The sequence below is a fragment of the Haemaphysalis longicornis genome, unplaced genomic scaffold (assembly GCF_048455015.1).
Source record: "Haemaphysalis longicornis isolate Haplotype H1 unplaced genomic scaffold, Haemaphysalis longicornis Haplotype H1 scaffold_7, whole genome shotgun sequence".
In the NCBI taxonomy this organism is placed as follows: domain Eukaryota; kingdom Metazoa; phylum Arthropoda; class Arachnida; order Ixodida; family Ixodidae; genus Haemaphysalis; species Haemaphysalis longicornis.
This window is the reverse complement of record NW_027526422.1, coordinates 56928946-56955350: the sequence shown is the minus strand read 5'-3', so window position 1 is coordinate 56955350 and position 26405 is coordinate 56928946. Positions and strand designations below refer to the sequence as shown.

The 26405-nt window shown below is 47.7% G+C and overlaps 1 protein-coding gene across 1 annotated transcript in view; it reads right to left on the bottom strand.

The window, feature by feature from the left end:
* Positions 1-26405, bottom strand: part of LOC144145714 (uncharacterized) — a 170452-nt gene that overhangs the window by 26739 nt on the left and 117308 nt on the right. The window contains exon 2 of the mRNA XM_077677408.1: positions 4963-5123. Coding sequence (XP_077533534.1) covers positions 4963-5076 — 114 coding nt within the window. The 5' untranslated portion in view covers positions 5077-5123. The remainder of the gene's footprint in view (positions 1-4962; positions 5124-26405) is intronic.

Here is a 26405-nt window from a genome sequence, read left to right as displayed (position 1 = left end):
GGCCCCTTTAAAAAATGTGGGCGCGCAGCGAAACTGGGTTAATGCTATAGTGAAAACCTGGCTTGCTTTTTGGCGGTATACGGTCGCCAGAATTTGCCTCCAAATGCACAGGTGTTCTGGCTCCCGTCGTAGGTGATACCTCCCACGGTATAACATGAGATAAAAATTGAATTTAATATCTCGCTGTAGGCAAGCTGGCGACGCATACGTGAAATTGCAATCCGGCTGCAAAGTTTTCAGAAACTAAGTTGGCTTTATTGCTACTCTCCCAATCCACCCACCTCGATTTTGCAACATGCCAAAGTGATCGTGGCAGGAAGGATTGAAAGGTAATCAATAAATTGTGGTTAATTATTTACCCACGTGGTTACATGCCGTGCACATAATGCCCGCTTATCGCCATTTGCCACGCGCGAAATAACGACATCGGTGCTGATCATAACTTTCGTAAATTTCCTCACATAATGAGGCACGCCGGTTACGTGTAAAGTTACGCGCAACCTTCTTTTTGCTACGTTGTGTTTGGGTCTCCTTGTTCGCGTTCGTCTCTTCGTTTTTTAGTGCAATTTAATTGAATAAGCAGACTGGTAACACACGCTACGACTCCCAAAAAAATTCGAGTTCTGGGGGGCTGGTGTTCCCTTGTTCTATTGTTCCGTTCTGGTGCCACAAAAAAGCAGACAAGGCTGGCTGCTCGCAAGTGCGCGCTGGGGCTGGTAGGGAGTTTTTGAAGCAATAATCGTTTGTTGTCGAGTGGTCTCGTTGAAAGGAGAGTATTGAGTTCATCACTCAAGCTCGGCGCGCACTCAAAACACGAAACGCCAAAACTGTGCGTACAGGATCAGGCATAGAAGAGGTTCGTACACAGCGCCGACGCCGGCGGATCGTCGCAGGAAATGCGAGAAACAAGCCGCGAAATTGACCAGCGACAGCCAATAGGACAGCCATGGCCGCAATGACGTCGTTTAGGCCGTGTCAGGGATGCATAATGAGGAAAGCTGAAGAGAGCGCGGTTGGTTTTTCCGCGTCTTTCACGGCGGTTTGCGCGCTCAACGCTTCACGTGCACGTGTAATATTTGGCTTAGGTATTCCTGGCAGTGTGATCTAAACGTCGCGCAGGTTTACTTGCACTGCTCAAAGAGTGTTCCAGGGTCCCTTTAAACTTTCGTTCCTTCGCTGCCAAAGTACAAAGGAAGAGCTGCATGGTGTAACGCACTAAAATGTGCTTTTTATTTTCTGTACAACGCAACTAGAAAAACAACGTCTGCTCTTCGCAGGAAGAGGCGCTTAAGGTTTTCGCTTTAAAAGGGATTACGAGAAGCGCACCAGCGTTTTCGCATCCCTTTTTCCGACGGTCGCTTCCTTCGGATATTTTTCTTGAAGAGCGCAGTGACCCTTCCCATGAGCGTGCACGCCCGTTTAGACCGTCTTGGCAAGCATGGGGCATCAGTGGACGGGCTGGTCATTAATTGTACTGTATATATGAGCGTTTGCTCTCCGGCACCACGTTGTGAATTACTCAGCTCTGAAAGACTAAATCTCTCAGAGCAGGCAACCGTTAAATAATTCTCGCTGGCTTTGAGGTATATATTCCTTTTTATGGTCGACTGATATATCCTCCCCTCCCTCTCGATGTCTATCTCTTTTTCTCTCACTCTACGCGTAACCACTGGCGGGCCACTTGTGCGGGAGTTTATTCGCTCGGCGACCTTTGAAACATTTACGCAAGCGTTGCTCTCCCAAGTGGCCCTCCTCATCTGTCCAAACAAACAGCCCGTTTTGTGCTGACCCTCTGAAGCTCGGGGCATTACCCTGGCCCCTTTTTACTGCTCCGCCGGTCTCGCCACCTCGCCGCAGACTCACCCCCGAAGCGTTTAGCCCGAGCGTGGCGCAAGCGCATTCGTCACTGCTGCCCTGGTTACCCCTTCCATGCCCTTTCTTGCTCATAGAGAGTGGCTCTGGTGCTTTATTATCACTGCGCATTTATTATCACACAGCTCGTTCGAGGCGGAAAGCCGGGTTTAAAAAAAAAGCGAGATAGGTTATAGGCGAGACAAGCGAGTCTGTGTTGCACAGTGAACACAGGCTGCTGTTCCATTTTTGCGCGTGCAGTGCATCGTAAGCTTGCTAAAGAAGAACGAGCGCTATAAAATGCACGGTAAACGTGAAACAAACAATAACACCATTGGGACCTGGACGGTTATTTGGCCTGGTGACGTCAGTTTGCCGTAAATTCTTCGGAAGACTGGTCTCCTGACGTTTTTTGAAGGCGAAATTTCCCTAGGGATAGTTGACCGTAGTGTCATTAGCTAAGGTTACAGAGCTAAGGTTACTCTTTTCTCCTATTGTTCCGTGCCGCCGCCATGATCAATGGTCAGTTGGCATCACGTGACATTCGTTTAGGCTGCGACGGTTTATGGGCGCAGCCATTTTGTTGTTTATGCGTTTTAGTCGGTAAACTCTGGCGGGCTTAGTTTGTCCCCCCTGCTCTGTGGCTGCGCGCGACTGACGGCGTTCCTAACGCGAATCAAAGGTAACGCGTGTAGCAGCATTTCAGCAACAGAAGTGTGTCCAGAGATGCCGTTTTGCTGCGTCTTTGGCAGTGTTGGTAACAAACGACCGGGCCGAAGTTAGCGGCGAGGCAATAGATGCGGCAATCTGGCAACACTGACAAACACCAAAATGGCCGCCGTTGCTGACCAGCGTGCCTGAGTGGCGGTACTCTTATACCTTATCTAGGGACTCCCGTGCTGCTATATTGTGTGTGCGTTTCGTTCTCCGCTTTCGTTTCTTTGTCTTTTGGGGCGAAATACTTTAACAGGAAGACTAGGGTCTGACCAAAACTGCGTGGGTCGACAGGGTGGGCAGAAAAACGTCGCGCCGACAAAGTGTAATCTTGCGACAAGCCAACTTTCTGCTGAATGCTTTGTATAGCTCTTTATCTAACGCAGGTATCTTGAAAAAAAAATCGTACTGAAATCGCCCGCTAGGACGACACTATCATTACGCCATGTTTCACTGACTTGTCATAATGATAGTTAACTAGTTCACAGTATAAAGTTGTAAACGTTACAGAATTCCCGGCTCCCGGCCCTCTGCGGAGGGGGTATAGTTACAGAAAATGGCTGTGACTCTTGTTTTATCTAAACTACCCCGAAACAAATTACATGGAAATTATCCGCTAAGATGACTCTAACATTGCGCAAAGTATCGCGTACTTCTCGTAATTACATAGTTCATAGTGAAGTTGTAAACGTTGTGGAATTATCGGTTTCTGCCAGTACATAAGCTTCACGCGTGAGGGAAACGGGAAGCCGCATGTTTGTCCATACCCTATCCTATTGTCCTCCTCCATCACCCCCCATACTGAATTGAATGCAGGTGAAACCCCAGATGAGTTCAATATTATCCCCAGTCCATTTCTTTTCATCCTTCATCTAAAATCTAACCACTACCTCCCCCCCCCCTTCCCCCCCCCCCCCCCCCCACACACACTAGAATAATACTTCAGCTAACTAACTATAGGAACGTGTTTGTTTCGTGCACTTCTTGGCCTGCGCCCAGCTTCGCTGGACATCCTCCTTCACGAATATGGAAGGGCAGTGATTTTTTTCTTCCGCCTACACCATAAGATTTAAAACAGGCCCCAAACTTGGATACAAAACCTGCAGCTACAACTTATTATCGGCGAGGACTCGTGGTCAGCATGGCAATTAGAACGCTATAGTGAAACGAGACAGTTGGAAATAAATGAAGAAATTAAACAATGGCGACAAGTCGAAAGCCTTGGATGCCTTATCAAACACGAAAAGTGACCGTTGTCATCGTCGTCAACGTGAACGCGAATGGTACCATAACAGCCGCCATTTTAAAGAGAAAATAAGTACAGAAAAACGCATTTGAGTTCTTGCGGCATTCGAATCTCGCGGGTGTTGAGAGCAGAAGCCAAGTGCGCTGACCACAGAGCTGACTCGGCACCCTGCCAGAATGGAACAACAATTATCCTGGCACGTGACGCGTGACAGGTGAACCGGACGGCACGGGAGTAGAACAGGTGCCGGAAGAACAGAGCTCTGCACTTGTGGGGAAGCTGCACTTGTGGGGAAGCCTTCTGTCTGTCGGAGTAACTGGCGTCATAATACGAAAAAACGAAAACGAAGAAAGAGACGCAGACACGATGTAGGTGTAATAAAGTCTTTGATAATCGCTAGGTTTTCGCCTTCAAAGCCCGTAACCAGACTTTAATATGTTTCCGGTGAGTTTTACACCTGGAAACAAGAGAGTAATGGTGAAGTTCGAACTAAAACGGTGTATGACTGAGGTAGAAAATCAATTTCGTCGGCAAAGTCCCTTGAGTGAGTTATCGTTCGACTCAAGTGCGATTTCTAGGATACTGTAGCAAAGTGCTGTATAGTTTCTGTACGGTTAAATTTCATGTCGCTGCAACGGTGAAAGGCTGGACAGGTTTTGAAGTTATGGAGCTAACTTCAGTGACTCTTACTGTGACTCAATTTCAGCAACTCTTACTGACATTCACTGACATTTAGGAAAGAAGGAGCTGTTAAAGTAATCTAAAAAAAAATTGGACGTCGGGCTGTCGGACGGCACGTGATGGGAAAATGAAATCTACTGCAATCGTTACGTGCTTCCACGGACTACACAGTTCTCTTATCTGTGAAGTACTATCTACAAAACAGGACATCTCCCGGATGAATTATTCGTCCTTGTTTTGTTTTATTCGATGATTTGGTTCAGGCGAGTTACGCCTAACGGAACTGTTCCGTATGCCAAAGCACAGTACCGCGGTCCCAGTACGGTACCTGGTAGGCGACCGGCGCCGCTGAGCCTGCGCAGAGGCGGCAAAACTGGTAGTGCGCGTACGCAGGTGTGCCGACCGTGTACCGGTTGCCGTGCCGAAACCGCGGTGCCGCGCTCTGCTTTAACTCGTGCAGAACCGCTCACCTGCACGCGTTCTTTCCACCAGAGTTCCGCCCAGGGCGTCTCGTTGCTGGCTCCATGCACGCTGCTGCTGTTGATGTTGGTCTCTGACGTCATCGTGTCATCGGCCGACGCCATCAGGCCGGCCGGGTGGACCTACGTAGCCGCGGCCACGGCGCTACCGCCTGCGAAGAGGAAAAAGCGACGCTGCCGTCAGACTATAAGCAAGCTCATTTCTTTTCTGGTAATGCGAAGCGACAGGGTACAAAGTGTCCACCCTCTGGAAGATGTATTCATACGCGGTGGCATACTGCAATGGAGCCTCCATTGAAGAGGGCGAAATGCATGAGGGCGAAGGATGCCTCTTACACTTTCCTCCTCTCGCTTTTTATGCCGGCGGAAAACAAAAAAACCTTGTTAAATATACACGTTGAAGATCCACACGTTATGCAATCCCCGAAATCCATGAAATGGAAATGTAATCCACGAAAAATGATATTAAGTGCTTAATGCCTTAAGTTACAATGCCATTAATTCGCTGCTACACTCAAAGATATAATGCCATTCGTTCTAAAGCCATTTTTAACACGACAGTGTTTTATTCCCGGATACACGAAGATTTCCCTGACGGCATATTCGTCACGGAAGTGACGCCAGTACAACGAAGCAAGCGGCCTACTGTAAAGGGTGCACCCCTGCACACACGGTGTTCTTGCGGGGAAGCAACCTTTAGTACTAAAGAAGGGTTGTTTGTTTTAGGGTTTTATATTTTAACACGAAAGTGTTTTATGACGCGATGCCCCAAGATTTCACTGACGTCATATCCGTCACAGAAATGACGCCAGTACACCTTTGCCGAAGCGACCCGCCAGCAGGACGTCGCTCGCCAAGCACACGCACAAGACAGCCGCTGACCCGCAAATCATGCTCCGCTGGAGATTTCGCTGCACATTTCACTTTCGTGTTTTACTGATTCCTATGACAGAGATAATCAACCACAGTTTTTTTTTCGTTTATAAAGAGTTTCGCATAACTCATTCGCCTTCACGAACGCGATCTGCCTACTATCTGCCTACTATCGAACGCGATGTGCGCCAAATGGAACCAACGAAACTCTCAGCATCGGATTGTTGACGCTTAAACGTAGCTGAACTTAAAAATAAGATTTTTGTGCTTTCTTTGTGGCGAAGTACTCAAGAAGATCAAGCTCACTAAAATAGCGGCAAGGGCAAAACATCCTGTTACTCGCCGTTTTGAATTTTTCTGATTTGGCTACCGCTGGCAGGCGATGACAGCTGCTGAAGCCACTTTTAAAAACGGCTCACACCATTTTTTAGAAAACACTATTTCTCATAACGTTTTCTATAACACACAAAAAAACATTTTTAACCCTCGTAAGACGTTTTTCTCAACGTTAAAAGCTTCTAAAATAGTGCATTTTCATTTTTGGTCATTATCACCACCACGCCTAACACATTTTAATGCCTTCGCCTTTTGGGGTGTAGCACGGCCCGCCCAAAAATGTCATTCGGTATCTTAAGGCCATATATACTCGACGTCATTTTTCGTGCACGTGTGGCACGGGTATAAGCTCATCTGTATCCCTCCCTCCACAACGGCGCTTCTCAGAGTTCAGGGGTAGTTGCGGTGCGTTAAACCCTACTTTACATTTGCCATTTCGATAAATACCATTACATGACGGAAAACAACATTCAATGACAATTTCTGCAAATGTACAATGTGCCGACACGGAAACTCCCATAACGCTTTTTTTTTTTGTGCTGCCCTCCCTAGCCCAGACGGGCTTCTGTTAAAGCATCATGGCAGATATATAAATTTCCTCCCGCCCCTCCGCCGAGCAGTTCCTGTGCAAAGAGACAAGCCAGTAACCATCCATACAGAGTGCGTATTCCTGTACCTCGGTCCCCGGCTGATTGCACACGGCTCGTCGACGCAGCTCGTTAACTGGCGCCGCTAATGATTTCACCTTCCCGCCGCCTGTATCGAATTACGGACGCAAATGAAGCTGCTCCGACACGTGGAACCACTCGCCAGGCGAGGCGTACGAATGGAAGGAAGGCTGGGATGGAAGTACCATGGAAACGCGAAGGAAAAAGATCCACTTTGGGGTGTGAACAATTTCGGCATAACCTACTTAAAGTCGGCCGTGATACCCGGCCATAATTGACGCCTTCCGTGGTCGTCTCTTTTTTTTTTTTTTTGCTTTAATTCAACGTCGAGTACTCGGAGAAGGAACTCGCAGTTATATCCATGCAAGTTTTCACAAGCACTCACAAACGAACTCTACAATCATCGTACTACCGTATAGCGCCTTCCATCTGCATAAAAATGCATAATTTTCGATGTTAAACGTTCAATCGGTGTAAAAGTGTAAGTGTACACAATTGGTACGCAACGAAAGAAAACATAAAATAAGTAACCTGCCGTGGTGGCTTAGTGGCTAAGGCGTTAATTGTGCTGCTGAGTCCAAGGAGGCGGGTTCGACTCCCAGCCGCCGCGGCCACTTTTCTGATGGAGGCGAAAAACAAAATCGCCCGCGTGTTCGAGATTTCGGCGCACGTTAAAGATCCCCATAGTGGTCAAAATTATCGCGGAGCCCTCCAATACGGCGCGCCTCATCGCCTGCGTAGTTTCGGCACGTTAAACCCCATAATCACTATCACTTTCATAAAATAGGTATAGAACCAAACGCAACGCAAAGTCACCTAATATGGCCAAGGTGAACAGAAGCAACTAATAGAAGCCAAATTTGTTTGCTTGCAGCCAAATACGATATAAAAGTTACGGAGGGGCTTGGAACTTTTCTGTTGGGTTTGTTGTTGGTCTTTCTTTTGAATTTAGTGACCGCTCCCATAACCACTTAACTAGCCTTTGGACAGCGCCAGCTGAAGCAAGAGAAGAGGGATGATCAAATGCGTCCGCAGATAACAGATACAGAAAACCGACGGTATAACCGAATTCCCGGGACAGGAAAGCGACTTCGTAATTAGCGATGCTTCTCTAAAAGCGAGGATGATCTGATGTCTCTGCGCTGCACTTAGGACCGTGAAATACTTCGCATAAAGGTATCATTTCAACAAAACGATTTCGTTATAAGGGGTGTTATAAAACAGCCGATTCATATGGCTCTCTTGAGAGAATTCATTACGTCATTGCCATTGCTTTTTCTCTTTTTTTTTTTCTGAAGAAATCTGGGGTGGAGGTTTAAAGCTGTGTTCTCAAAATTCTAAAAAGATACCCCGGTGCTGTCTACCACGCTCAGAAAGACCCAGCAGTACCTTTGTATTCACCGAGTCGCCCTACGCATCTTTTTTTGTTCTCACGGCTTCGATGCTCCAAGTGCACGGGGTGCTAAGTATGCTTTTAACATTCAAGCACAAACATTAGCTCTAGGCGCGCGCGCTCTCTCTCTCTATCCCACACGCACATACACATCCAAAGTGAGGAGGTGGATTAGGGCCTGAGGCTGTGGCACAAATTCTTTCTAAAACGGCATCCTCACCAGAATAAAATACTCGGAATGTAATGGTAACCGCCGTTCTTGCATAAAGCCTCCTTCTCATATACCAATAACCGACGCTTCATATCGGCACCCATCGAACGGCCCCTTTCTCCCAACGTTGCCGCTGAAAAACACGCCGATATGAGTGATCGCCCGCTTAATTCAGATTTCCCTTCCTGTTGTCGGGCCTCTGTCGCAGCGTACACGCCCCGCATCTACGAGTTGCCAAGCGCAGAGGACAGAGGAAGCGACTGATCGTCCCCCATTTCATTTCGCGCCGCGAACGAAAGCGGCCCCAGTTCCATACCCTGGGGGAATCCGGAGCGCGCGCTTCTTCGCTGCGCCGCTGTATCTGCCATGTCTCTCGCTGCGTTCGCTTTTCTGCGTGCCGCGCACACAACGCCCTGCCTCCTCCCGCCGATCCATTCCCTCGGTTGCTCGTTCGTGACACCACGCCGCTTCGTCGGTTCGGTCTCTCTAGATCTGCCCGCTCGCCTGTTTCCGAAAGAAGCGGCATGCGAAGTGGTTTGCTCCGAAGCGGAGAAAGCAAAGAGAAGCAAACGACGAAGAGTTGGAAAACGTCTTTTCGCAGCACATTCTTTCGCCCAACATGCGCTTCTTTTCTGGTAAGGAAAAGGAGAATGCCGCGCGAGAAGACGCATCCTAGCATCTTCGTCTCCGGCGCGACTCGTGCCCGGGGTGCGGTACGTGTCGACAATCTATTGTGGGGAGTGCCTGCTTGCTCCCGTTCTATCTTGTGCCTCTTCGCGCGCAGGCGCTTATCTGCACACAGTGTGCGTGTTTCGTTCCTACTGCCAGAATCCAAACATATTATGCCGAAAATTCCAAGCGTTTGCTCGAGAGTCCTTGGAGGTGGCATTCATTAGGCTGCAACTAGCTTTGGTCTTCCTACGTCGCAACGTCGTAACGACCTGGTCGCCGCCTTGGTATGTGAGATGCTTGCCTACCCGACCGCCTCGACTGTCCGTCCCGAATTTTGTTTCATCCTTTATCTCTTCCCTTCCTGTAATGAAACAAAGTGCTGAGCTTATGGCCTGTGGCCAGGCACAAAGTGGTGAGTACGTTCTTCATCGCGGAGGATAATTTAATGCGAAGGGTTATTTCTGTGCTTAACTGTGGCTGGCTTCTTACGCATCACTGTGGAGGCGACAAAGCACAAGTATATATAAATATATATATATATATATATACACACACCGGGGTGTCGAACCGGAAACCGGAACTGAACCGAAAAAAAGAATGAACCGTTACCGGTTCATGCCGAATCGCTTCGACCTTCCGTTGTTTATATTGCAGAGTAAATGCAATTCAGGCCTTTTTTTTCTTTCACGTACCATCAACTTCGTACTCGCTCGCGCACTTTCCCCTCCAGACAATTGACCACTATCACGCTCTATGTAACAACAGGGGAAATGAATGAGCACCAATGTAGCAATCGTCTGTTGCTGCTGGAAGCGCGAGCGTAGTGCAAGCTGACAAAACGAAATGTCATTCTCGGCAGCTTGCAGGGGATATAAAACGACTTTGCCCTTCCCCAGCTGCGACTTTGTTGGAGCAATCGGGCTGCAGGAGTGCTCCACTGCGCAACACCGAAAGCCCATACGCGATGTGTGCAAACGTTTCGCATTTCATAATTTGTTTAAAAGGTTCGACACCTACAAATTGTTAATACTTCATGAGTGTGACCGCAGTAGCTGCTCAGTGGCTAAGCCGTTTGCTGCTAACCACAAGTGGCCTCGATCTCCCTTAACCACGACCGTTTTTCTGAAGTAAATGGAAATCGAGAACGTCCGTGTATCGATTTTTGATCCACGTTTAATATACCAGGTGGTTAAAATAAGTCTGCCGGCGTGCAACATAAGCTGCGCCTCGGAGCAGATATAGAGCACGGGGCATGAAATGCGCCAGTTTTTTTTTAAATGTGTTTACACGGAAAACAACAACAACAAAAAAAGAAAAGACGAATCACGTTGTTTTAAAATATTACGGAAGAAGTAAGTAAAACAGAATAAGTAAAAAAGCACCAAAACGGGAGTTATTGCTTTATACTTTTCTTTGCCCTGCCTTTCACAACCAAACGTGTCATCAGTGCGAAGGAAGTGAGTTCCGTGGTCAGTTTTTGAGGACATTACAGTGGACAAGTTCCGTTTTTTACAGATACAAATAACAACAGATATGTTTAAGGTGCGCACTTAATCCATTGGCAAGAAACTGCAGCCCTCCACCTTGTCTTGGAAGCAGAAACAGTAATAAAGCAGATGACACGTGCAGAATGGCAGGCTGGTACCTCGCACTGCCCCATTCATCCAGCGATCATCTTTTCTGCTTGTTCTGCAGTTTTGTCTCTTTCAGATCTGATTTTTTTCGAAGGTGCACTTGTACTGACTGCCCAACTCGCTACATTACTTCTACTGCTAGTCGTTCCGGAAGGGAGTACTGCTGTGGACGAATTAAAGAGCGTCTACACAAAAAAGTTCCATCTCATGCTGCGTCAAATTTCCCTTTCATTTTGTAACAGCATAATCTGTTATAAGATTCCGCAATGTAGCACATGGAACGATGGCCAGGGGGCAGGCGGTACGATGAGATACTGATTCTAATGCACACATCCGGCATAGCTATTGCAAAAGGAATTGGAGTGGTCAAAACAATAATGCTGTGACTGAGCGTTAACTAGAGCTTACTTTTAACAAAAGTGCGGCTAACACATTCGATAAGGTTTGACCAAATGATCTAATTCATTCGTAGTACTATTTATGTGCCTGTTGTAGGGTTTTTCTGTTTTGTTACAAATATAAAAAATGTGCGCCATTGGTATTAAGCGCTGGTATTTGAACGCGCCAGTACGCAGGCCTAAATTTAAGGCTTCAAGGTTAGCGTGATGGGCGATTCCATAGCGACGATTGCGATTTCAACAGAAAAGGAAATGGCAGAAAATATATTCCACCGTCATATCTCTTGGCGGTGGCTTTATGAATAGTCGTTGGACAACATAAAGTCTAGGCGAGAAAGTAGGTGGCAAATCGTCGCCACTTCATCTTTTTTTCTATCATCCCGTAATTGTTTAAAGTTTGCTTTGCAATTGCGCCACTGCCCTTGGGTAATCGCAGCATTTTGAAGTTTTGTTTGTATTTTGATTTGACTGTCGTTTTAAGCTACTAAATGTTATTTTCTAATTTCAGTGATAATTCAGCAGATCGAACCGGTTCGCGAACCGGTTCGATTTGTTAGACAAAATTTGTTAGAAAAAAAGTTAGAAGAATTTTCACGTTATTTAGCGTGAAGAAGGCATTGAACAAGTCTTAAGCAATAGGTAAGTTGATGCGCTCACGTTGTTGTTTTAATTAGAAAGAAACATTGAATTGGTTGTTTTTTTGCGAATAAATATTAAAATCACCGCATTTAGGCTACGAAATTGCGTCCAAAATAGACGAGATAACTGCACAGAACAGAAGGAGGGCTGTGACCGGTGCTTCTATACGGTGCTGACATGGTCCGCGCGACAAATGGAGGCTCTCCCATCGCCGTGACCGAAAGCCCTATACCACTATTAACCATGCACAGAGATTAACACTGTCCGCATTAGTTAACATTGATCAACACATTGTGTATTCGGCGGTACAGGTCCGCATGATCGATCTCCGCATTCGTCCATGGATCCCGGCGTTGGGTGGCCGGTATTGGCTCGGATTCGCTACTTTCCCGGTACCAAACGGCCGCCTCCCTGGCTTTCTTCCTATCACGAGCGAGCTGTAATACGTCATAACAGCCGCCGTAAGCGAAAAAAAGAGCAAAACACGCACTAATTCGCCTAAACAAATGAATGTTCGCATGGTGAGTTGGATCTATATGCCTCGCGTGGTGTCAAGCACGTGGACACGTTCTTCCAGTGTTCCCAGGCAGTCATTTACAGAACGCCCTTCACACGCGGTCTGGTGTATTGCTGACCAACAGAGTGGTGTGTCAATGTCAAGAAAAGATAGGAATTCAATCATTTTAGGAGGCCGCCCAAGCATCCCTCAATGCATTGCAAGACCTGCGGATGCATGCCGAGGTTTTACAAAACTGATCTAGTACCAGGGCCTAACAATGCAGGAAATAGTAACTGCAGCGTTTCATATAGATCAGGAGTAAATAGCGGAAGTAAATAGAAGCAGCGGGAGTAAATAGCTGGAGTAAATAGGAATAGCGGGTGTAAATAGCGGGAGTAAAACTGCCGGAGTAAATAGCTCCAGGAGAATAAGCCTCATGACTGCGCAGAAAAGTTAGCACACAAAAGACAAGCAATGGCGTCTTGAGGTCCTTAAGGTGGGACCACTGGGGTGGGGAGGAACACGATGACATTTCGCCGCTGTCCCAGCTGTCCGCGAAAATCGACATTCGCCGGGCCAGATTCAGCCCTCCCGAGAACGCGCTCGACCTTCAACATTGTTTGGCCTCCTCTTGTCCTACACGAAGCAGGCTTCATTGATTGCCAATAAAGTTCCCTTAATGGAGTCAAGTATCACGTGCGCGTGGTGGCGACCTTTAGATGTGTCTCTGCGCGCTTGCGAGGTGTCTCGTGTACCCCGTCATTACCTTTTTTTTCCCTCCGCGCGCGAAGTTCAGCCGTGGTGGGAAGTAAAACGCGGCCCTGTCCTGTATACTTCTTTTTGTCAACTGCGAGAGAGATTTGCCCTGCGGCATTCAATACCACGCAGCGTATACTGTTCTATATACGCAGCGTGGTTTGGTGCCAATCACCGACCATAACTTACTATGTGCCTTCGGTCTTAGTGAAGATCTGCCCTTGTTTACGCGTTACGGATGGAACTCGTAAAAACTTACCATTCCTTCCTAAAGGAAGTTGACAGAATCACGAAAGCTAAAAGTGCGTCCGCCCTTCGCTGAAAGTTCGTGCAATCGATCATAGAACCTCCGAAGACCCAAATCTCAAGCAAAGAACGAACCCGTGCGACGATTTTTCGCGCATTAAGTAAATGCATCTACGAACAATCTACATTATACCGATGCATGGTTTATGAGACAAAGGTATCGCAAATTGTGCTCCTTCTTCATGATCTATGCGTGTATTGTCTTATGTAGAACCATTCCTCTTTCACGATTTTCAAGCAACCGTTTTGACACAATGGAAATCCGCTTTCACGCATGCGCCGTGTGACGATACAGATATCTATCAGAGCTTTTCGGTCGGCCAACCGGTCTACGGGGAAATGCATTAGTTTTTTGACAGGACGCCATCGGTCACACTAAGAAAGCTGTCGCTTTAAAAATTTACCGTGGTTGATCGCCGCTAAACCAAGTGTGTCGAGCTATAGCTCGGTTTTCGTGCTGAGTGCGCACAGTGAACGCGTACGCCATTGCACCGCAACGCTGCTCGGCCCATTCGCCGGAATCGGCGCGAACGCGCAGTGAACTTGTATGCGTCCAGTGGTCCCTTGTTTCATTTCCTAATGGCACGCGCCCTTACTCTTAACTTGTACCTCCCTCTCCGCACCCCTACCATTGGAACGAATGAGCGATTGGACGTTTGTAATGTTGAAGCGTACGAGGCGCTGGCTTGACCTTGGTTCATCTTGAAGGTCATATTGACTCTACCAGGAACGAGCCGCTTTCTGGGTTTGTACCAAAAGAAATGGAGCTTTGGCTATGAAAACTTCGTTATGGTCATCAGCTTGCAAGCCGCAGTGAGCTCGTGCGTGGTCATTTATATAACCAACTGATTGAATAATTATAGGCAAGCTGCCGCGCGTGTTTGACGAAGAACAAGACGTGGTTGATGACAGGCTGTAAATAACATACGGTACAATTTTTTCTTCGTGTGGTTTCTCAATGTCCTGAAAGTTCATCGCTTTAGACGAGGTTTCAGCTGGTTTCAGCCTGCAGGTGTGATCTTTGTTTGCAGCCATGCACTTTAAGGCGGACATGGACGTTCTAAAACGTCGTGACTCGTACCTGGAGTGGAATTTAAAGTCTTGTTTATTCTGTGACCGTTTCAAAATGATATGCATTGCCAGCGAGCGCTGAGTGACTGCAAGCAGACGGCAGGATGGAACGCCAAACGTGCTAGGCGAAATGTTGATTTCTTCGCATTTGAGAAACCCCGTAACAGGGAGTATTTCACTGATTGCAACTAACGCACAAAGGGACATTTTTGAAACGGACAGAACTCAGAATTCCTCCCCTGACATGTCCTTGACATCCGCAGTGGCATTCGCCTTAAAATAATTGGGCTACTCGTGGCTTCATATGCTAGATTTTCTATGTCGGAGCCATTTGTTCCTACAAGTACCCATATAAGTGACAGAGTTCCTGCATCGAGATTTTTCCGGACGTCGAGGAAATTTACCTCACCTAAATAGATCATAAGCTGGCACATGTTTCACAAAGCTTCGTTGTGAAACATGTGCCAGTTGCTCGCTTCAACTTTTTAATAGCGGAGCTGTTACACAAGCTGCAAGTTCGCCGTTGTAGGAAAAAATACCAAGAAATTGCCGAGCGCTCGTGAGGGCGTGCTTCACGGCGACCGCCGAGTCCCGGCTGGCGCAATGGCTTTAGCCAAATAAAAATTAGCAGTGGCTTATCTCGGCTATGCCAGGATATACGTAGCGCGAGCTAAGGTTCAGCTGGTTATTCTTAGCTTTCCTGGTTGTCTATGGTTAGCTTGATTATCATGCTTACTGCTGTTTCAATGACACACACACGGTATACGCATTGTGGGACACATGTATATTTCTCAAGCGGCTCCGGCGCAGCGTCACCGATCGCCCCAGAGCTAAGCTGGTTCCACAGGCGCACGCAAGTGTTGCTGCGACGCACGAGCCATCGGTACCACACCCGGCCACCCCTCGCATGATCATCAAGTGGACCGGGCCGCCACGTGTGGAACGAAGGTGGGCGAAGACGCCGGGCGCCTGGGGTGTGGGAGAGACGCCGGGCAGCGAGCAACGTTCTGTGCGCCGTGTGACGTCAGTGCTCCTCGCGCATACACAGCACGGCTCTCCAGGAGCCACGCGAAACTGCTCAGCCTCGGCCAGTGTAGCTCACGCTACAAAAAAAAAAAAAGGCATGAAATGGTTGGCATGAGGAACACGACGATATCGATGCATATGACGATAAATACTACTAGCACAGCTGCAAAACAACTGCGGAACATGTAAATAAACAATTTCAAACTTGTATAAATGCGTGGTCATGTGTCTTTCAGTGCTCACGTGGATAAAAATTCTGCCGCTTCGCTATGGTTCAAGCGGCGCGACTTAGTGCAAGCTTCGCCAGCTGTGCTGGTGGAGGTCTACAACGCTGAGGATGATTTGCGTCCACCACTCGCCGCGAAGAAGACGACGACCTCTTCGATGCTTATGACGACGATTACTAGCACAGCAACTATGCAAATAGACAATGATACTGAAACTTAACTGTGTGTCCGGCAACGCTCACTTACAACAGCTTCGCTATACAAGTGTTGCGCGTGAGTGAAAGCTTCCCTGAATTTTTTAGAGCTTCTCTCTCTCTCTCTCTCTCTCTCTCTCTCTCTCTCTCTCTCTCTCTCTCTCTCTCTCTCTCTCTCTCTCTCTCTCTCTCCTCTCTCTCTCTCTCTCTCTCTCTCTCTCTCTCTCTCTCATAGTAGTAGTAGTAGTAGTAGCAGAACATCTCTTTATTGAAAATTCTTTTAGATTGCTCCTGGCCTCACAGGAGGAGGTGCGATGGTGTTACTTCTTCCAGAGAATGTCCAGGCCAGAGTGTTGTAGAGGAGGGATTAGAAGTGTGCTTTATTGCTTAATTTATGGAGGAAAGAAACTTCTTTCCTCCGTGGATTCAGCTACGCCCGCGGCCACCGGGGTCTTTCACCCCAGACTACAGCCCCGTACCGGGACCTCCAGGCGCCGTTAGCCGTGCACGTCCACAGAAGGTGGCGGCGCATTTACGGGTTTCGTGCCTTGCAGCGGAACGCGTGCCAGGGCGGGGCTGTTGTTTCCTCTGGCTGGTCAGGCCTTTCTCTCTCCGCGTGTGACGCGCGACGTAAGCGCAACACCGAAGCACAACCAGCAAGGCGCATGAAAATGAGAAAACTTGTATATGCCTCGGGCTACGCCGTCCCTTCGCAACACCCATGTTTCTTCGAAAGCGTGACGGTGTGAAATTGTCTGTTTGGTAACGCTCGTTAATCTCCGCGCATGCATCTCCTCCGCGACCCCTGACGCGGCAGCGGGGCAACGCGATCTGGTTTCCACTACCTGCAAGTGTAATAATACATTTCCCTTCTTTCCAAGCCCTGGAACGCAGTCGTCGCTTAGTGCACGCAGCGCCCCATAGCTAACTGTAAACACCGTTGGCCTTCATCGCACCACGACGCCGGGTAGTGAGGTATTATTTCGATTCTTGAAAATTTTTGTACATATTGTAATCTCATTGCCACATTGCAATCAATCAATCAATCAATCAATCAATCAATCAATCAATCAATCAATCAATCAATCAATCAATCAATCAATCAATCAATCAATCAATCAGTAAGTCAGTAAATTGATCAATGAATCGATTGATCAATGAATCGATCAATCAATGAATCAATCAATCAACCAATTATGTTTATGAAGATTATATGTGAGACGTATACTGCTGCTTGAATCTGTACAGGCATCGCGACTACTACTATACCACTCCACTACAACAGCTACTACTACTACTACTACTACTACTACTACTACTACTACTACTACTACTACTACTACTACTACTACTACTACTACTACTGATACTACTACTACTACTACTACTACCACGACTACCACCACCACCACCACTACTATTGTATACTACTGTACTATACTACCCCAATAATATGCTAGCTACTGAAACTATACCACCAGCAATAAGCGTAATGTAAAATTGCAGCAATTGCAGAAGGAACAGCATATTTTGTTCTTTAGGTTAGGAAGTAATATGGTGTGTAGCTAAGGGCTAACTGCGTTCCTAAAAAAAGTTTGGCGGCAACACTCCCTCAGGTCAAGCGTAAGACTTCATTCGTATACCACGCTCGTTTTTGCAAGCGGACTGCATATTTCAACATCACAGGAAGTCGTATTAGCCGAGATTTTTTTTTATCTTGTTTCTTCGTCAGATCTCCCCGGTGTGCTGAACCAATTTCCCTCGGCGCAGGGTGACCTAAAAAAAGCTCAGGAAGGACCCTTCATATTCATTTTGGGAAATTTTCTCATGTATTTAGCTGAATTCTTTTTTAAATCATGCGTTCAGTTATTCATAGGATGAAATGAGATTCGATCCGCCTGCTTCCGGAAGCTGTGGGCTGCACAAACTTCCAGGCCTCCACCCAGCGTGCAATCATGAGACGAGAACCGTAAATCAATTTTATCTGCGGCCGTTGATAGTTTCCTCGTATCTCGCTCTACCTCAACAACGAAGTATCGGATACAGCAAAAAAAAAAAAAAAAAAAAACTCGCACGCAGACATAGACACAAACAGGCTGGCAAATGAGGAATCGCTGCATTTCCGCAGACTTCAAGGGGCCAATTTGAAGTGCAAACTCATCTCTAGAACCTCGCAGTAGTCAGCTTTGTCTACTTCGAACTCGTAAGAAAGCACGAGAACAAAATAACTGCGAAGTGAGGAGCCGACACACCTCGTTTCATTTTCATGTTTTTTAACACAGCGCAAATGAACGGCTTTGAAAAATTACTCCGTCATTCGACAGACATAGCGAGCGCGTAGCTTGCCCTCGCGTTCGAAGAGAATCGGGACGTAGTCAGCCTAATGAACCTGTCTCGGTTTTATAACCCCTCACCAAACGACTCTGTATCGTATTTGCATTACAAAGAGAGTTACAGCCGTCGCTTCTCGCCGCCCTTAACTGATGACCCGAATTCCGCTTCGGAAAATCGAAATAGCACGCTATGCGAACATTATTGCGTGATAAAAACGTAAAACAACTCAAGGAAAATTTTTAATCCTCTTCTTTCCGCTTGTCAGCATTTTCTGGTTATGCTTGGCTCTGAAGGTGCATAAGTGCGTTTTTTTTTTGTTCTTTTATTGGGAGGAGAAATAAAAAGGTGCGGACTTCCTCACAGACTCGCTCGGTTAAAAATTCGGGATAGTTTTTACATTCCTTCGAATCAGTTGACGCTGCGGTGTTTTAGCAACCACGCCGTGTCCCAATTGGAACTTGTAAGGTACTCCCTTCGCTCTCCCCCTGCAAAAAAAAAAAAAAAAAAGCTATGACAAAAAATTGGCTGGCGATTACGATACTCCTTAATGCGATATTTGGGCGCAGCAGCAGTGCGCTGAGCAATCACTCGTGAGTTATCTCGACGGCAGCTATGGTGAGCCTCTGCGTCGGCGGCGCGAAGTGCAGGAAGGGACCGCGACCCGCGTCTTAGGCAGGGAACGCACACCATCGTAACGCGCCCGCCACCCTCTAGTTTTCGCCAGCGTCACGCAGACAAGCGTGTGGTGTGGGCACAGCATACTGCCCCCCCCTTCCCTCCCCCACCGCACCTTTTCGGTGAGCGCTCGTGCCGCCGCGGCGAACCACCCTCCCCTCACAATTTCGCGACATTCTCCTCCTTTGCTTTCTTTCGCTATTCAGTCTTGCCATCGTTCACTCGGTTACGACGGCGACGCGGCTGAGCCCAGAGAAGGCCGCCAAAAAGCCGCGCCTTAAAATGGGATGCCAGAAGACACGCCGGAGACCACAAATATGATTCCCATAAAACAAACAAAAAAAAGCGCACTAAAAAACTGCGAGTTCACCTACGAAATAACTTTCGCTCGCAGGTTTTAATGTCTGTCAACACGCGCTCCTATAAACCTTCGTTGCAGTTTGAAGTCACTTTTTTTCGAAATCTCGGTTTATTTTTATCTGTTTCATGACCTCCTCTACGGTATATTAAGAGCAAATGATATCCGCTTCTAATGAATTATCGCTTACAGCAAAGTAACGCTTATAGTGAAGCCAGTTTTCTATCCTGAGGACCTATCGTTCACTATTCTCCTAGATCGCACACTCTATTTGGTAGACCAATTGGTGACAATGTGGGCATGAGCCGCTGCGCGAATGACCTAAACTGCGAGTTGCTTCGGCTCCCCGAAACACTTTCGCCACGTGGTCTAAGACTATTTTTACTACGGAATCGTGAGCCGCCAGCAGTTGTCCTGACTCTGAACCACCTGCGCAAGGACTGTACTTCCTGCGATACAGCATATGCTGACTACGCATCATGATCGTCCCCTCGGCCGGCGTAACAGGTGCTCGGTGTTTTTTACGGGCAGCAGCCGCTGCCCAACAGTAAACATTTTACGGGCTCACCGCATCCCTAGAGCATCGTCATCCTCCCTTCACTCATCCGCTCCTACTTTTCCGCTTCTCAGAACATAGTAGTGGGCCACAGCTTTTTAATAACCGCGCACTTTTCTCGCTTTCAAGCAATACGCGTAGCAACGGTCGCCGAACATTCCTTGCATGTGACTTTGCCGCATTCACTCACCAAGTCAGCTTCGGCGGAAGACAAAACCGGTTAACCATCCGCGATGCGGAATTGGAAACAAAATGGCTGGCGAACTGTGCTCTACTCATGCAGCGTTCTGTTTGATCCCGCACTCCCATCGGGTACGCCAACAGTGCACCCCTCTCCCATATCTGCAGTTAGACGTGACACCACGCGCGCACGTACGTCCCTGGGGATATCCGCGCCCTGGTCGTATACGTATGGCTGTTTATGGCGCCACATTCTCTCCCCTCTGCGCGCTGTACGTTTACGCAGCAGTTACTATATTGACTCCTCCCGGACTGAAACAAATAGCTGCTTCCCCCCATTTTTTCCCTTTTCGTTCCCTATCACGCCGTTCACACACGTTTTTCTTTACCTTCTCTTCGGTCACGTCCGCTTGTCCCCCTTTTCCTGGCGCCGGCTTGCTCTCCCGTTCTTCCTCCCTTCTTTCATTTTACTCCCCTTCCAAATAGAGCCCCATGTTATTCATTATTTTTGTTCTCCGTCTGCGATATACCTGGGATTGCATACTATGCACGCCCGCAGATAGTCAGTCGGAGCTCGGCTTTCTGCCTGCCTCCCATGGTAGCAGAGCGTACGGTGACCGCTCCCCGCAAGGAGTGCTGGTCTGGCCTACTGTATGTATATAGGCCGTTTGCGGGGTGCATGGTTTATTGACGTCGGCTCGTAAAACAGTGATAGGGGCCTCGGACGGAAGGAATGACGATGAAAACTGTGAAAGGGAAAAGGGTCACAGTCGTGCCCCGCATGTATATAGCGTGGAGCGTCAAGAGAAAGCAGCTGGGCGTTCCTTAGATATATGCTTCGTTCACCGAGCACTCGTACTGACTGTCTATATATATATATATATATATATATATATATATATATATATATATATATATATATATAGACAGTCAGTACGAGTGGACGAAGCATATACAGTAATACCTCGTTATAACGAAATTGCCTTACTCGAAATATCGCTTTATTCGAAGTTTCTTCTGGTCCCAACCCAAACGCATGCATTTTAGGCCGCATTACTCGAAGCACACGAAGAGCTCGACCCGGTTAGAGCGAAGTGGCGAGCGGAGTCGCGGCCGAGCGGCGGCGACCAAGCGGCGAGTCAGGCGGTCAACATGGCGGGTCACGCAAGCTGGTCTTTCCCCGGCGATTTCCTCGCGTCGGTCATGCTCAGTTCGCGCCATCGGACTTTAGGCAAGCAGTCGAAATGCGTGGTAGGGTCACTGAATTTTGATTGATTGATTATGGGGTTCAACGCGCCGACGCAACGCAGGCAATGAGGCGCGCCGTAGTGGAGGTCTGCGGATTAATTTTGACCACCTGGGGATCTTTAACGTGCGCCGAAATCTCGTACACACGAGCCACGCCCTGTCACATCTCTCGCATCATACGACGCCCTGTCACATCTCTCAAGGAAATTCGAATTCGGGAGAACTGGTGCAGGCGGACTGCTCGAACTTCGTACACAAGACTGCGTTTTTAAAGCGACATCCATTTATGGGAAACCGCGTTAAATTTTGGCGTGTGCGTGGTTCGCTTGGCTAAGGGATCGCTGCGGAGCCAACATTGCGGTAAAAGTTGAGCTTAAAGCGGTGCCAGATATGGCAAGTGTTGCAAATGATGACGTAACACGCACGTCCGTGTCCGAAATTTATTCCTTATAAAGTTTTAAATGAGGCCATTTCACGGAAGCGCAGTGCGGCAAAGGCAACTTTAAGCGAGAGCGAGCTTTTTAAAGCAGTAAGCCCGCAATGTACGCTGGTGGCGGGAAATATGATGTAACGAATGCGTCGCTCAACCCCGTAGATCTTGCGCCAGAAGCCTGACAGGGCGCTACAAAGACGCTTCATGTTACTTGGCTCGAAAAGTTTCTACGACGGTTGTGGGCAACGGGCTGTGAGTTTAATGGCAGGCGAGAAAAGTGGCGTAAGAAGGGGGCAAAAAAGTGAAAGGTGACATAACTTCCGGTTACTTTATCATTCTTGGCGCGAGTGCAATACAGTGAAGCGGCATTTGGAGCACAATTATAGTGGACTTTGCGGCTTGAGAACCATGGCAACGTGGAGATAAGGCACTAAAGCGTTTAGTTAAAGTTTCCTGATGGACTGCTTTCGTTGAACTCATGATGTGCTTGGAAGTACTTGCTGGTCGCTTTTTTTTTTTTTTTTTTGCAGTAACCTGGGATGACCCGGAGAGCTGCACCGCACAACCTGGTGTGCCGTTTCTTTTTTCAGTCAATGGCGGCCTGCAAGGAAGTCAATACCGTTTTCAAGGCGCTATTTCCTTTGACGCCACCAAAACAGACAAATGGGCCAAGACCGATTGCTATCCCGAATGTGCGGTGACACCGGCTCACTAATTAAAATATCCAGCACGACCAATTCTGTACACCAGAAACGATCAACAAAGTTCGCTAAACTGGGGCGTATGTATGTATCTGTGTTTTTGTTAATGGCACACCTGAGGCCAAAGAGCGCCAGCTCTGTTACATGGTCTTTCGGTGATTATGTGTGAACTAAATTGATGTGCTTGCTTTGCTTTCGCGGTGATAAACTATGTTTCGGGCACGAGATATTGAAAGCCTCCGACAATCTGTCTAATTGCAACACTCTTTTCTACTTTTTTTTTGAAATCTTAAGCGCTTGCAGAACGTAGTCACCCAACAAACGAAGTACTTAGATTAGGGGGTCACAAAGTACCTCAGCCAAAAATTACTGCTCCATGCCCATCAGATAACTTGGAAACTCGCTCAAAAGATTTTGCTCTCTTTTCCGGTTTTGACGCTCTTCGACGGCCCGAATTACGTCACTGAGGCCATGTAGCAGCTGTTGGCCGGTTTTCCTTCAGTTGCAGCAATGAACGCTTCTTGACAGAAACTTTACAAAATAAAGCCACAAGAACAAAGCAGAAACGGAAGGCGTATTTGGGGCGACGAGCAAATCACGCAGTGCTGCTCCGTGCTGGCGATAACTGTAGCTTTCGCAGTGCTTCCAGACGCAAAGGAAAGAGTGAAAGCGTTTATCGAAAGTGTTGCAGGGTCCCTTTAATGCTGAAGCGTAATACTTCGCACTTTAACGTTATGGAGATGCTCGCCAACTTGCTGTAATTTAAAACTGGCTACGATGCCCGAGAAGTGGGATTTCAACGCCATAAACAACTCATAATCCGTAAGTAACAAATTAACAGTTGTTTAAAAAATTAATACCTTCGTAACGGCATGTGTGCCCGCAGTGCGGCGCGTTCGACGGAAGCGGCCAGCGGGTATCGTACGCGAAACGCTGCGCGCACTCATAATAATACATGTACACTGGCTGCGAGATGAATCCGCTTGCTCAACTTATCGTCTCCCCCCAGGCAGCCCCTAATACTCCTGAGCTCTTGCTAACGCCATTCGCGCGACGCTAAGCCGCTCTCGCACAACGCTCAACGTTGGCCTGCTTATGACGTTGCTGCTTTGGATGCGCGAGCGGATGATTTTGTCCCTTTCAGCAGCCTGGTAGCCTGGAGGCATAAAACTCTCAGCATAAGCCGCGAAGCTGGCGAGATTGGTCGCTTGTGTACACAGCTGTGTGCATGGTGTGAAAGTTCACGTTCCTTCGTTGCTATTTTCTCCCGCCATTAATCGACGTCGCCGACAGCACCCCCGCATCTCGCTCAGCCCGGCCTGGCTGACTCAGGAGGTTACTTTACCAGATAAGCGTGCACTCGTATCCATAGCGCGCTGGAACTGGGCTACAGCCGCGAAAGCGTCATGGATGCTCAATCCTACGGGATAATAAAGTTTTCAATCAATCAATCAATCAATCAATCAATCAATCAATCAATCAATCAATCAATCAATCAATCAATCAATCAATCAATCAATCAATCAATCAATCAATCAATCAATCGATCAATCGATCAATCGATCGATCGATCAATCAATCAGTCGATCAATCAATCAATCAATCAATCAATCAATCAATCGATCGATCGATCAATCAATCAATCAATCAATCAATCAATCAATCAATCAATCAATCAATCAATCAATCAATCAATCCTCGCGACGCTGCGTATACCCACGGCTACACAGCTAGAAAAAGTTACTTGAGAGTAGTAACCACAGAAGTGAAATCGGCGTCCTTTTTTTGAGACAATTCAAACTCTTGAATATCGACAGAGTTGCGTAAGCAAGCCACGGACGATTTGACAGGCCAGCGTAGTCGCGTCCAAAATCAAGTGCGCATGCGCACTCTGTGTCGGTGTAGGGATTTCGTACACAAATTTTGCCCTGCCTTGATTACAGTTTTATCCGTGGAACACACGCACACGAACGAACGCACGCACCACGAAGTGGGTGGCGGACGTCTTTCGACAACATTTGCAGCGGATCAGGCAGATACGCGTCCAATTTTTTTTTTTTTTCCGCGTCGTGCCACTTATGGCACGAAAAGTCGTCTTTCACCAACTCGACTGCAGGTGACACGGTATCATAAAAATGCAGAGAAAAAACGCTTCATTGGCGGTGGGGCGAGGTAGAGGATAGGGTAAGTGTTACGAGTTCGTGCCGTTACGACATCGGACACCTTGCGGGACACCCAAAGTGGACGTCTATCCGGGAGACGCTACCGTCGTGGCCGAAATGACGAGCACCCTTCCCTGCTCTGCTGTCGCCGGGCCAGTACTTCCGGCGACGTGATGGATCGCCTCGCTTCGTCCACTTCAGCGACGCTTCCGTACAACTTTTTGCTTCCTTTTTGTATGACGGTGGCTGACAGCGCGCAGCGTCGACCCCTTTTCATCACGCGAGAAAACGAGGACGACAGGAGCAGTAGGCTTCACGTCCGCAGACGTTGCAGAATGTCATTTGTTTCGTTCTTTATTTTTTCGGGAAGCTTTCGCTAGCCGAATGTCGAGAATAACAAAAAAAAAATGACCCGATTTCGGTAACTGGAAGTTCCGAGAACGCGTTCGGATGACGCATTTCCAGTACGACTGTTTCATTGTAGGGTTTAACGCGCCGACGCAACGGAGGCGATCAGGCGCGCCGTAGTGGAGGGCTCCGGACTAATTTTGACCACCTGGGGACCTTTAACGTGCGCCGAAATCTCGTACACACGGGCGTTTTTGATTTTCGCCTCCATCAGAAAATCGGCCGCCGTAGCCGAGAATCGAACCCGCGACCTTGTGCTCAACGGCGCAACGCCTTAGCCACTGAGCCACCGCGACGGGTAGTACGACTGCTTCGCAAAACACACTTTGTTGCATCATCCCACTTATAGCGTCGATATTAGAAATACTAAGAAAACTAACCCCATGGTGAAACAAAAAGACGAAGAAAAAGAAAGAAAATTCAGAAATTCCCAAGGGGAAATTGTCATATAAATTTTTAAACCGCTCTGGTTCATTCCGACCTTTTTTAAAGTCAGCTACATGAATGTACACAAGTGCATTGAGAGGGAAAATATTTTCAGGTGCCGCATACGCAGTCTGATACCATGGCAAAGCAAGAAAGACCAAAAACATTTTATTAAACGCTTTCATACGAGCGTATGTATCACTATCACCCGCTACATATCAAGCCCCTTTGAAGTCGACTTTCATTTTGTATCCAATTTTTTGCTGGGAAAGCGTTTTTAGGGGCCATACAAGGGGTCGGATATCAAACTCTGATGGAATAAGGGCCTTTTACTGAATACCTCAGTACGCCCTTATGTATCCCCACTCTCTAAAGTCGGCTCCACTACCATACACAGTGCACTGCTGGTACGATTATCTTAGGGGAAACAGATGTAGTCTGATATCAATATATGACATCCCTAGGGCTTTATTGGAGAACTGTAAACCAAGAGCCTCTAAAGTCAGCTTCACTAGCATACGAAAATGCATTGCTCAGAAGAGAGAGGCAATATGAGCTGACTCACACGAAAATATGAGGGGCATAGCGCTTTTTAAGTGCAGAGCACGTTAGGGCCGCGCCTTGTCGTCGGAGCTCGCTTGCTGGATCCAAGTAGAGCCGGCGTTTCGTCGCAGCCGCTGTCGTTGCGGCGTAACCCAGAGGCTTCGAAAGCCAAGCGGTTCGTATAGTCACAAGCGTTCCAAACTCGTGGACCGCTGGCGCTTGTCATACATCTCCCCGTTGTTTAGCGCAAAGAAAACCGCAGGTACATTTGAGGCAAAATACACGTAATTAACAAGAAGCGTCCGCGTTAATTTAGTTAGGAACGCTCATTGGGTTGGTTTTTATGATAAAAAATTGGCCACATATCTGCTCCTTTCGTTGCAAATGTCGTCAAAAGACGATAGTCTTTGTACACATTTGCCAAGGAAATGCCCCTCTTTGCTTTCCCGCTCACCTCTCATGCTGTTTCTGCTCCGTCACGCTCATCCCAAGGTAAACACACTGAAG